Genomic DNA, 12,840 nt, shown 5'->3' with positions numbered 1-12,840 from the left:
CTTTGGCCTATATTTAAGGAAAAAAGTCTTTGTTTATTAGATGGGATGGGAGATTATTCAGAGGAAGATCTGTATCAGTAGAATCAACAAAAGTTTAAATTAAAGAAACCTCTGAGTATATGGGTCTGTGAAGAGAATCCATGTCTCTTAGCCCTCGTGTAGTGTTACTCTCAACTTAATAACTAGGGATACCACTATGAGTACATTAATGAAGGGCTTGCTTGAAACATTTTTCAGTAGATTTATAATTTATATATATATATATGATTTATATAATTAAGATTTATAATGTATGGTAAAGAATTATTTGAGAAATTGATCTATTTTGGATTTATGAGGGAATTGCTAAAACTCATAGAGTTTCAAAATTTTGTCTTCTTTCCCTATCTCCTCCCTATCTTCTCTTCCTCCTATTGTACCCTGCATTGTCCATATAAAAATGTTTTAAGCGTGCATTCTGTATGAAGATAATTTGTTGTATCTCATTTAACTAGAATGTTAGATTGATGCCTTTTATCAAATAGGGATGAATCTGCCAATTTTAGCTCACCTACGTATCCTAGGAATCTCTTGAGGATATTAAGAACAGTGCTATCATCTTGTGGCTAGGGGGAAGGGGCTGCTAAAGAGAGAGTGTGGTGGTGTGGTGCTAAAAGTCACTGGGGATTCCATTAATTCTCTTTCATTCCTCCACATGATTATTTCCAAACGCCAAACTGATGGATAGGCAACTAAAGATTATTTGGATCTCTTGGAACAAGCTAGGAAGGAGAAGAAAGGAGAAGCTAGCCAGAGTTTTTCCCTTTCTTAGATCAATGGAACTCCCTCTCCTACCCAGTATTCTTAAAGTGATGTGTGGTTCAGGAGGTCCAGGTAGCTAGATATTGAAAGATGACTCCTACTGCCTGACCCAGGATTTATAGATCCTTATCCAAATTAATTACTTTAGTTTTTCATCCTTTTAGGTACTAATTTGGAAATCTTTCTTATCTGTGGAAACATAGCCTTTGTGTGTATTCTCTTCTCTGTAGGAGGTTGTGGGAAGTAGTCATATTATTAAATGTAAATTTATTAACTTGAAATTAGTAATGTCTCCTCTCAGGCCATATGTCCTATTGTTTTGTACTTGCTTTATTAATTTATAATAGGGTTTGATCTAATTGACTTTGTTGTGTTTCATATACCTTCACTTCTGTGGGCCATACCATATGGGCCCCTTTTGAATTGATATTGCCAACCAGGATCATACATATGACATAATACCATCTGCCTAGTACTTTGGCAGAAATAACTGAAGACAACAAAAGCTTATAGAAAGGATGAATAAAGTAGGCTGATTTATTATCCTTTGATATTTTAAAATTTGGCCAGGAATATGTTAATGTATGGTTTGTAACTGTGGTCTTTAATAGAGCAGTCTCACTTTTTATTGTCCAAATTTTGAGGAGATGTAGTGGCCCTGCATCTTTTTTTAAAAGTCAAAAGTTATGCTATCAGTTCTATTAACATTCAGGTATCTACTGAAACTTGAAGCTTCTAGGCTTCTTATGTCTTGGGTCCAAGTAGGACATTCCACTACCAATAAAAGATAAGCTTTTGGATTTGGTCAAGCCAGAGTCCTAGTATTTGATGAGAGTGTTTGAGATCTGGTGGCAACACAGCCCCCACTCCAGTATAATACTAGGTCTCTTGTAATATGTGACCAAGAAAAAGGCTATTTTAAAATAGACATGAACAGAGTCAAATTAGAGGTACAACATGATATTTTATTAGCATATTTTCCTCTTCTCTCCAATCTTCATCTTCCTCCAGCCTGTCGCCTCATGTGATTCATGTAGCTTAAAGGTAGGACAAGGATAGGATGCAACTTTCATGCACTGCCCATCAAACTTCCGTCCTCAAAGTCCTTTGTTTGGCATTAAAAGAGGTTGGTTTAATCCTGAGGGAGCCAGGTTTTTCATACCTCTGTGACTTGTTATGCCTGTAAGGAATTAAAATTAAGGGTTTGACTAAATATATGAGAATTCTAAGATAGTACTGTGGTTGCCAATTAAAAAATATAGCTCAAGTCAAATTGACTTTCAGTAGCTTTATTTACAAAGAGGTGGAAAGAGTGAAAGTAGAGAAATATAAAAGAGATTAGAGTAAGAAATCTAGCTTATCACCCTAAATGTTGCTCCTGTCCCCACCTCAACCCAGACAGGGCTCTTGTTAACCCCTCAGCTGGAGGATTTGGTGGTGAATTAAACAAGGGTTCAACTCAGGAGGCCTCCTCCAAGAAGGGAAGGCCTTTCCGGAACTAATCTCTCCAGAAGCCAGGAAAGGAGGGTCCGCTTTTCAGTCATCCAAGTCAAAGCTACAAAGGAGAAGATCCAGAAGCAGTCTTACCAGAAGCAATCCAACAGCCAGAGTCCCAGGTTCACGTGGTAGCTCCAAGTCGCAGTCCCAGTCCAAGATCCTCCAACCTGAAAATTTAGGACAAAGACATCTTGAACAGGAAGTTCAGGACCCTTTGTAGTCCTTTTTTCTACATCACTTTGTAAGATTTAAAAGAGTGGGAGCCATAAACTGTAATAGTTAAAATGGTTGGGTGTCATAAACTGTAGTGATTAAAACAGTGGAGGATATAAATTGTAGTAGATATAAGAGTGGATGAGTAAGTTGTGACCGCAGGAAATATGTTTTCACTACAGTGTTTTGTTTTTAAATCAAATATAAGGTGGTCACCAGGGAAATATTCCCAATTATTCAAATATACCCAAGTCATCTGGGTTTTATAGAGATTTTAATTAATAATACAATGAAGAATTAAAGAAAGAGAGAAAAAGGAAATAATGAGAAAGGGATAAGCCGGCCCTGGCCAGTCCTGGCCAACCCAGACCTAAGCCCTAAGAGAAAAGATCAGTCAGTCCTTAACCACTCACCACAAGATCTGTCCAAGCAAGGATTCTAGTGACACCAGGCCAGCTCCATCTCAACTGACTTCACCAGCTCAATCCTGAATCTGAATCTGAATGTGAATCCAAATGTCCCTGAGAGAGTCCCGAGAGAGACAGAGTCTCCTCAGAGGGAGTTCCAGCCAGAGTCCTCCTCAAAGGGAGTTCCAGCCAGAGACTCTCCTTCAAGAGACCTTTCTCAAGAGCCTGTTCTCCAGAGGCTGTTCTCCATCTGAATGATCCTTTGAATGAATCTGAGCTCCTATTTAAAGGGCATTTTCTCCTATGTCACCTCCCCTAAGTCCTTACATCTACCAATCACAGTAGACGTTTTCCAAAGGACTGACCATTCTGAACTCACACCTGAGTAGACTAATCTTTTGAGTAATACAGACCTGAGTAGAATAGAATCTCTGAGTAAGTTCTCACCTCTTTGCTCCTTGTAAGTTCACAAGTTGCTTGACCTTTATAGGTACTTAGCACCCTTTTGTATTAGGTGTAAAAACAGGCACAGCTTAAGTATGGGTTTAAGTATTTTTCATTGTTCAGCAAGGAGTTTTCTCCCCTAAAGCAGGCTTAAGTACGGGTGGAGTAGAAGTCTTCATTTCTGATCTAAGTAGAGTTCACTGCCCAAATGGGGAATGGTCTTAATCCAATCTTATGAAGTAGGGTCTGGGAATTTTTAAGGTTCACAACTTCCTGTCCCTTCCTCCACTTTACGGGAGCCAATTGCAGTCTTTAAATTTGCTTACACTGCCCAGTTACACTGTCAGTTGTCTCTGGGTTTTCACCCACTTTTAGTAAGTGGCTTGCAAACCTCTCCTACTTAGTGTTAAGTAGGGGTGTTTTCAATTTTTGTTGATTAATTTAAAAATAGGCAATGGGAGAGTTAATACTATCTTCACATGCCCCACTCCAGAATAAAATCCCAGGAAAGTCTCTAAAGCAAAGCTTGATTATGGCTCATGTTTAGGATCTCCTCAAGATAATATGCTCCTTTCTAAAAAGGGTATCCAATTTATAAAATGGATATCAGATATAAATAGCTGTTTGTTTCCTCCACCACAGAAAATGTTTGAACTCAAGGTCACATGTTAACCAATATAGAACATATAAATCCTATAAAATAGCTTATTTTATTCATTATATTCTGTGAGGAAAGTAAAGGTGCTTAGTGGGACTGCTGGACATATATTTAGGAAACTTCACATTTACCTTGGGACCTATATTGTCTGAATAACTTGTAAGGTCCATATCTCCTTTAGTTGACTTAATTAAAGGATTATCTGGCAGTGATGTTTTCTTCAACATTCTCCTTTCGGTTAGATAGCAATAGTTTTATATATGAGGTTACTATTAAGGCTGGAACATTTTTCAGGATCTCTAGTTCTGTGTTCAGGAAAGGAAACAAAGCAGAAGAAATAATTGCCCAAGGTTTCAGGTGTAACCAAAGCAAGCATGCATTCCTTCTACTGTGCTTGTAACCACCATTGCCACTGGAGGAGGGCTGAGGAGAGAAGTCCCCTCTTTTGGTAGGAAATCCGAGGGAGAGAGTGTATGCCCTGAGGAAAAGGGCCCAGAAAGGGAGAGGCAGAACCTTTCTTCTCAGTTCTCTTATAGACCAGTCTCCTTGGCCCCTTGTCTTCGACACAGGTATTAGAGTACCTGTCCATTACATGGGGGGTGCTCGTGTCTAATGATCAAAGGTGCATGACTGTACTCTATCACAAAAGCATCTTAATGGAGAGTGTGATTTAAAATTTTATGTGTAGAGTCTTTTGAAATAGTAATTTTGTAAAATAAATTATACGGATTTATATTGTTAAGCATATCCAGATTTATGTCACATTTACAGATCTCCACACTAAAAGCTGTTATTACAAAGACAACTCTTTTGACATTTTAGAATTGTTCAAAACCCAGTTCTGATGCTCACTCGAGTCACTTTGGGCTGGTTACTTTACCTTTTGAGGTTTCAGCTCATTGCTAAGATGAAGTAGTTGGATTTGATGGCGTTTAATATCCTTTTGAATGCTAAATCTGTTACCTTAATATGAATCTTTGCCAGAAAAGTGAGTATCCTCACTACATAAAATTAGGAAGAATAAAAAACCCCACATTTTTGGGGGTAAAATTTTCCATTGAAATTTAAGAGAAAAATGGAAATTTAGAAATTCCTTTCAGTTTATACAAAATGTAACTATTTTGTATTTTCTAAGTATGATTCATCTCGTCTATATGTAATAATTAATCAATGTTAGTTACTTTCATGATAATTAGGTGCTTCTTTTCCCAATAAGTCAGTATTTAATCTGAATAACTGACTTATGCAGAGCTCCAAACTGTTCATAATATTCTCTTGATCTTCAAAATAATTCTATGATATATTTACTACCATTATCATTGTTCTTCTACAATTACTATTATCCCTATTTTACAGATGAGAACTGAGTAAATAGCTAGTTTCTGAGGTGGGATTTTCTGACATTTCCACAGTCGTTGTGGTTCAGACCCTCATCATCTTTTGCCTAAACTATTGCAAGAGCTTTCTGGTTGGTCCTCCTGCCTCAAATCTCTTTTGCAGGGCATCCTCTGTTCCATTGCCCAAAGTGATCTTCCTAAGTTTTATGTGGTCTTCCAAGTTCTTCATAATATGCCCTCTTCCACCTTTTTGGTTTTCTTACACCTTTACCCCATCTTACATACTCTATAATCCAGTGGCACTGGCCTCTGCCATTCTTGCACAAGATATTCCGTTTTCTCTTTGGGCATTTTTTTCCTAGCTGTCTCTGGAATGCTTTCCTTCCTCATATTTCATGGCTATGCCTGGAATGCTCTCCTTCCTCATTTCCATCTCTTTGACTAACCTCACTTCTTGAGGTACCAGATAAAATTTTGCCTCTTGCAGGAACTGTATCCTGTTTCATATTAATTCAAATGTCTTCCCTCTCTTAATTATATTCTGTAATTCCTGGGTATATCTCATTTGTATAAAGTCATTTGCATGGTGTCTCCCTGTTTAGACTGCGAGTTCCTTGAAGGTAGAGATTGTTCCTTTTTCAGTCACAAATTTTTTTTTACCTTTTTTTAATATCTCTAGCCCGTAGCACAGTACATAATAGGTGTTTAATAAAAGTTTTTTGACCAAATTCAAGTTAAGTGCTCTTTGTACTACACTCCACTTTGTTACTAATTAGCAACATTTAAGACGATTCTACATAGATTAAATGCTGTACTTTTAAAATAATATTTTTCTTATAAGGGATGGGATAAAATAATTAAATTATTATATTCTAAGAGATGTAGAGTAGAAAATTTTTTATATGAATATAATATTAGTGAAAAGATATTTAAGAGAGAGATCAAAGAATAATGATACTATTGGTTTTCAAATTTATAATATTTGTATCATAAATTGGTGATGATTTCCAAGGTATTAGTGAAAGAAGAGTTATGATAGATGAATGATTTATATGACCACCAGTAGATACTGAGGTATAATCTGGAACTGTTATTTAATAGGTATGGGAAACTCCCAGATAATTCCCTCCACTGATTCAGTTAAGTAATTCATTTATAGTTTATAGTTATAATTGCCTATGGCATCAAGAGGTTAAATGACTTGCCCATGATCTGCCAGTTACCATGTATCAGAGGCAGAATTTGAATCCAAGTTTGCTAGATTCCAAAAATGACTCGTTATTCACAATGCCACATTTCCTTTCACAAATATATAAAAGAGAATGCCATAACCAGAAAAATCAACAAGCATATATTATGTGTTTACTATATGTTAGTTACTATGCACTAGGACATAAAGGCAAAAATGGAGTGGTCCATGCCCTCAGATTCTGTTGATGAATATTTATTTTTTAATCTTTGATTAAATGTCATAACTTTTTAATCTTGATGAATAAATGCATTATGCTACATCTGTTCAAAACACCTGTGATCCTGTTTTATAATTTTATGATATTTTTCTCTTCTAGGTTAACAGAGCCCTCTGGATATTTAACAGATGGACCAATTAACTACAAATATAAAACTAAATGTACATGGCTAATTGAAGGCTAGTAAGTATATATTTTGAATTATAGTCTTGCTATATTATTGGCTGATAAATGAAAAGTAAGTGAACAGAGCTTTAAAAAGTCACAATTTAAAAGGACCTCAGAATGTCTGATTCTGATTCAAATTCTGACACTTCCAATCTTTAGGAATGTAGGGTTTGATGTTTTTTCATTTAGCATGCTGCCATTTAAACACCTGGTTTTTAATGGGAAAGGATAAACTAATGCGTGTATTGCAGTATAATTTTATATTTTTTATTCTATGTTTTGAATAATCTTGTTATTCATTTAGCTAATGGAAGGCCAATTCTTAGACTGTTTTAAAGATCTTATTAAAGCATATATATTTTCATTCTGAATTAAAACACTGATCCATCCAGTTCATCAATCTCTTTTTATTTATTTATTTATTTGTTTGTTTGTTTGTTTGTTTGTTTGTTTGTTTATTTATTTATTTAAACCCTTACCTTCCATCTTGGAGTCAATACTGTCTATGGTCTCCAAGACAGGAGAGCGGTAAGGGCTAGGCAATGGGGGTCAAGTGACTTGCCCAGGGTCACCCAGCTGGCAAGTGTTTGAGGCCATATTTGAACCTAGGCCCTCCTGTCTCTAGGTCTGACTCTCAATCCACTGAACAACTCAGTTGCCCCCAGTCTTTTTTTATTATTTAAAAATGACTTTTTATTAAAGATTTGTTATAAAATTAATATTGCAAATTAATGCAAATAATTAGTCATAGGTAAATAAGTCTCTATCATATTAAATACTTCTTTCTTCAGTCCTGTTTATTAGTTGATCTTTATAAAAACAGAATAATGTTTTTGGAAAATAGGCATTTTTCAAAAGTGCTAGGTAAAAGTTTTTAACATTTTTAGCTATTTTGTTGTTTTTCCCTCTTTTTTCTTATGTATCATTGTCCACCATTCTACTTACTTCCAAATAAAAAAATCTCTTTTCACAAAACAAATCAAGACATGGTCTTTTAGAATGCAAAATATGCTTTTACCATTAGTTTCATAAAGTCTTGATTGATTGCTGTCTTATTGAAGTTTTGAACCTTTGAGAGTTGTTTTACCTTTTTTTGGTTAATTTGAAAATAATTGTCTTAGTTCTGCTTCTTTCATTCTTATTCAGTTTATATAAATCTTTCCATGTTCTGCCATATCATAATAATTTCCTTTGCTGCAGTAAAATTTGATTAGATTCATATTTTTTCAGCCATTCCACAACTCAAGGACATTTGTTTTGTTTCCAGTTTGTTGCCACAACAAAAAGTTGAGTATTCCATCTCTTATAGCGGTGCAAAACAGTACCAAGAAGCATTTTTTGAGAATATATTCTCCCATTGGTATTATTGTCCAAGGTTAGGGATGAACTCTGGACATTTATGCAAATTTTTGGAGTATTTCTTGAATTTTGTTATTTTAGGACTTTATTTTTTTAGAGTAATGATTTTTAGAAGAAATAATTTCCTTTTTACTTGTTCCAAAAGAGGTTTTCATGATTTAAGGAATACTAGTTATTTTTCATTAATTCTTTTTAGTATATCTGTGCCTCAGTTTATTAATTTGTCAAATGGTACATCAGAATGGATACGGGGACTAAAATTTCAAAAATCTTTTTAATATCTCTTCAATGAAAAAAGTTCCATAATAATTTATAGCATCATAATTTTAAAGACACTTTTATTTGTTTCAGTTTTAGAAATCTTCAGAAGTCAAGAGCAATATTTAATTGTAGTTTATTGTACCAACTTAATAGGCTTTGGAATAATTTGCTAATTTTCAGAATTCATGCTAGTGAAAAATAAAGAGCATTCACTGTAATGCCTTGTTGCTTATCTTTTTAGAAAATAGCTGTCTATTTTCTTATTTTAAGAAAGAGGGACTTTAGAAAGATGGCTATTATATAATTATGTGCAATTAATGAATAAAAGTAATTTTAGTTGTAATCTGAAGATTAATTTTGAAAAGAATTATCTTCTATGATGAAAAATTTAAGAATTTTATTTTAACATGGATTAAATGATTTTAACAATTTTCTTTAAATTTGTTCACAATATAGCATTTGACCTGAATTTAGTAATTTGTGACAATGGTTATAGTTGATGGTATTTCAACTCTGCTAACTGTAATATTTCTCTATTGAATCAATTAATCCTAAAGCAATTCTTTTTTTTTTTTCTAGTCCAAATGCTGTCCTAAGATTAAGATTCAATCATTTTGCTACAGAATGTAGTTGGGACCACATGTATGTTTATGATGGAGATTCAATATATGCACCTTTAATAGCTGTACTTAGGTGAGTAATGATGCTACTTTCATGTTCACATAAATAGAGCAATACATTATAAAAATTTAGCTTATAATTGTACAAACAAATGCCCAAAATAGTTCATCATAATTTTTGATATTTTAGTTCTATAAAAGAAATATACTTTTGTGTGATTAATGCAGAATTTTGCATTATATTTAATGATGGAAGTATTAATTCTTTTTTTAAACCTTTACATTTTGTCTTATAATCAATACTGTGTATTGTTTCCAAGGCAGAAGAGCAATAGGGGCTAGGCAATGGGGAGTTAAGTGTCTAGGAAGTGTCTGAGGTCAGATTTGAACCCAGGACCTCCCATCTTTGGGCCTGGTTCTCAATCCACTGAGCCACCTTACTGCCCCAGAAGCAAAATGCTTAGGGATAAAATAGAAATACTGTGTTACCTTTGTTCAGTAATAAACATTTATCTTAAAAATTTGTACAAACAAAACAAATGTAACCAAGATTAGAAGGAAAGAAAGAAGCTGGGAAAAAATTTTTGTAGCAAGTATATCTTGATAAAGGACTAATTTCTCAAATATGTAGAGAACTAAGTCAAATTTATAAAAATCAAAGTCATTCTCCAATTGATAAAAGGATGGACAGCAGTTTTTAGATGAAGACATAAAAGCCATCCATAGTCATATGAAAAAGTGCTCCAAATCACTCTTGATTAGAGAAATGCAAATTAATACAACGCTGAGGTACCACCTCACATTTATCAGATTGACTAACATGACAGAAAAGGAAAATGATAAATGTCGGAAGTGATGTGGAAAATTTGGGACACTAATACATTGTTGATAGAGTTGCAGTCTGATCTAACCATTCTAGAGATCCATTTGCAACTATGCTCAAAAGATTCTAAAATTTGGGATACTCTTTGAGTTATCAATACCATTATTGGGTCTGTATTCCAAAGAGATTTTAAAAAATGGAAAATGGACCTCTTTGTACAAAAATGCTTATTACAGCTCTTTTATTGTGGTAGTAATGAATTGGAAATTGAAGAATGATTGAACGAGTTGTGATATATGATAGTTATGGAATACTGTTGTGCTCTAAGAAATCACAAGCATGAACATTTCAGAAAAATCTCGAAAGATGTGCTTGAACTTAAACAAAACAAAATGAGCAGAACTGGAAGAACATTGTGCACAGTGATGACAGTATTTCTTAATGCACAATTGTGAATACCCCAGTTATTTTCAGCAATACAGAGATATGAGATAATCCCAGAAACTCATTCCATCTGTTGGCGTCTGCCCTCTGGGAACAAAGTGATGTAGTCCAAATGCAGACTGAAACATATTATATTTTCTTTCTAATTTTTTTCATTTGAGATCTCTTCCAAAAATGACTAATATAGAAAAATGTTCTATATGTGTACACATGTAAAATTTCAATCAGATTGCTTACTGTCTCAGGAAGGATGGAGGATAGGAAGGGAGTAAGGAGAGGAGGGTCAAAAGGAAGAGAATTTGGAAATAAAAACTTTAAAAAATGAATTTTAGAAATTGTTTTTACATGTAAGGGGGAGGGATAAAATACAATAAACATTTATTAAGTGAATGCTAAGTTCCAGGCCCTGAACTTAGGCACTGGGAGAGATATATATTTATTAATGAGTTAATCAACAGTTAAAAACTTTGATGTATGCCTTTTCTTTCTGTACTGCTCTCATTTCTCAATAAACTACCTCTACTGAATAGTCTTTTGTTGAAAGGAAAAACAGTTAAGCAACACTTCATAGTACAATGACTGCCAGTATATGCAATATTGTGTTGTTCTTTATTTCTCTGTTGGGAGGAAGGAAATATGTTTAATCATTTGTTCTCTGGAGCCAAGATTGGTCACTAAAAAAAATAATAGTTCAACTCTCTCCTAGGGTTTATATCACTCGTATCAAACTCATATAAAAATGGACCCACTAAGCTATATATCCCTGTAGCCTGCAAAATGACTTAGAATGCTTCTTAGTAATATTAGTTATACTACTTATGTTCTATTATGTTTTTTATTTATTTTATTAAAACTTTCTCATTTATGTTTTAATCTTTTTTGGTTATTCTTGGTATTGGGTCACGTGTTGAATATTCAACATCTTTGATTTATGTCATTATAATCATGTTTCTCATTCTATTTCTGCTTACTTTGGTCTGCTTTTCTTATGTTTATTTGAATTTTCCTTGTTATTTCCTACAATACTACATTCAGGCTACTACATTCATATGCCACAGTGAGATGAACACATTCAATTTTTTTTATTATTAAAAATATGGCACTATGAATATTTTGGTATATGTATATATGGTCTTTCAGATGCCTTTTAAGCCACCAGTGGAATTAATTTATTTAAAGAACATAGAGTATTATGTTTGGATTGTTCTGAACAAAATTTCATCATCATGTAGATAGGTTGTGACCTAAAAAATAGAATTATCTGCCCCACTGGAAATAGATCATTTTGAAGTTAGGATGTCATGCTTTCACTTGTTTGGAAAAATTATGTCTTGGGAAAATAGGGGCGATATAACCAAGTTAAGACATGTCTTGATAGTTCCTGTGTACAATTCAATTTTTCTCAGTGAAATGGCAAAATTTCAGTTTTTCCATTATTAGTGATGGATGAATGAAAAAATATTTGTTAAGTGCTTACTATGGGCCAAGTTTTGTGCTAAGCATTAGGGATAGGAATATGTGTGGGATCAAACTATGATTTTAGTCCTAGTTGAGAAAACTCCTTCTATCAATGCAAGTTGGCACCTTCACTGAAATGTGTAGTCTTTGAGAGCTGCTAGAGCATTGGTGTCAAACCAAAACAGAAACTGGCGACCACATATCCATGCATGATGAATCCGGTGGCCCACATACTCTTTGTTTTATTGTATTTTTATTTTTGATTAAAATTCCCCAATTACAATTTAATCTGATCAGACTCCACTCCGGAGGGTTAGTGGCTGCATGTCGCCCTGGCTTTCTGAACCACGAAGTTCGCTGACTTGCCCAGGGTCACATTGCCAGGATGCATGTTAAAGGTAAGATTTAAACCAGATGGACCTGGCTCAGAGGTGGGCTGTGCTTTTCGAGGGCAGGCAGAGCCCATGTCTTGAAGGTATGAGGCTCCCAGTTCAAGCATCTGCAGGCATCCGAGGTCTTTCAGAAAGGTTTTGTTTACTGTCAAAGCAGATGGCAATTTGTCTTCTCAGTGCTGTTTTCAATGATAAAATCGTATCTGTTTCTAATGTTAAGGAGTTGGAGAATTCCAAAGACTTTGGTGGCAAGAGTTTTATTTTCTGAATACTGAGTTGTGGCTGCTAAGAAGGAAGGGGCTCGGCGCCAGCAGGGGAATTGCCGAGCTGCATCTTCCCACACGTCCCTGGATGCCCGGCTCTCTGCAGCGCCTGGGCTGGTGTAGGGGGCACTGCCCTTCTTAGGGCTCATGGGTTCAGGGTTCTGGATGGTTTGCATTAGGGTCACAGGGGGATGTGGCACTCTCTCTCCATTTAGGGACTGTAAGG

General features: G+C 34.8%; 1 protein-coding gene across 3 annotated transcripts in view; it reads left to right on the top strand.

Annotated features, from left to right (window-relative positions):
- The window catches only part of ATRNL1 (attractin like 1), a 1,148,868-nt gene that overhangs the window by 44,647 nt on the left and 1,091,381 nt on the right, over positions 1-12,840 (top strand). For all 3 annotated transcript variants that reach the window (XM_001377496.5, XM_007478946.3, XM_056803697.1), the window contains exons 2-3: positions 6,926-7,009; positions 9,194-9,307. In XM_001377496.5, the coding sequence (XP_001377533.4) occupies positions 6,926-7,009; positions 9,194-9,307 (198 nt within the window). The remainder of the gene's footprint in view (positions 1-6,925; positions 7,010-9,193; positions 9,308-12,840) is intronic.

The sequence above is a fragment of the Monodelphis domestica genome, chromosome 1, assembly GCF_027887165.1.
Source record: "Monodelphis domestica isolate mMonDom1 chromosome 1, mMonDom1.pri, whole genome shotgun sequence".
Lineage (NCBI taxonomy): Eukaryota > Metazoa > Chordata > Mammalia > Didelphimorphia > Didelphidae > Monodelphis > Monodelphis domestica.
This window is presented reverse-complemented; position numbering and strand designations above follow the sequence as displayed.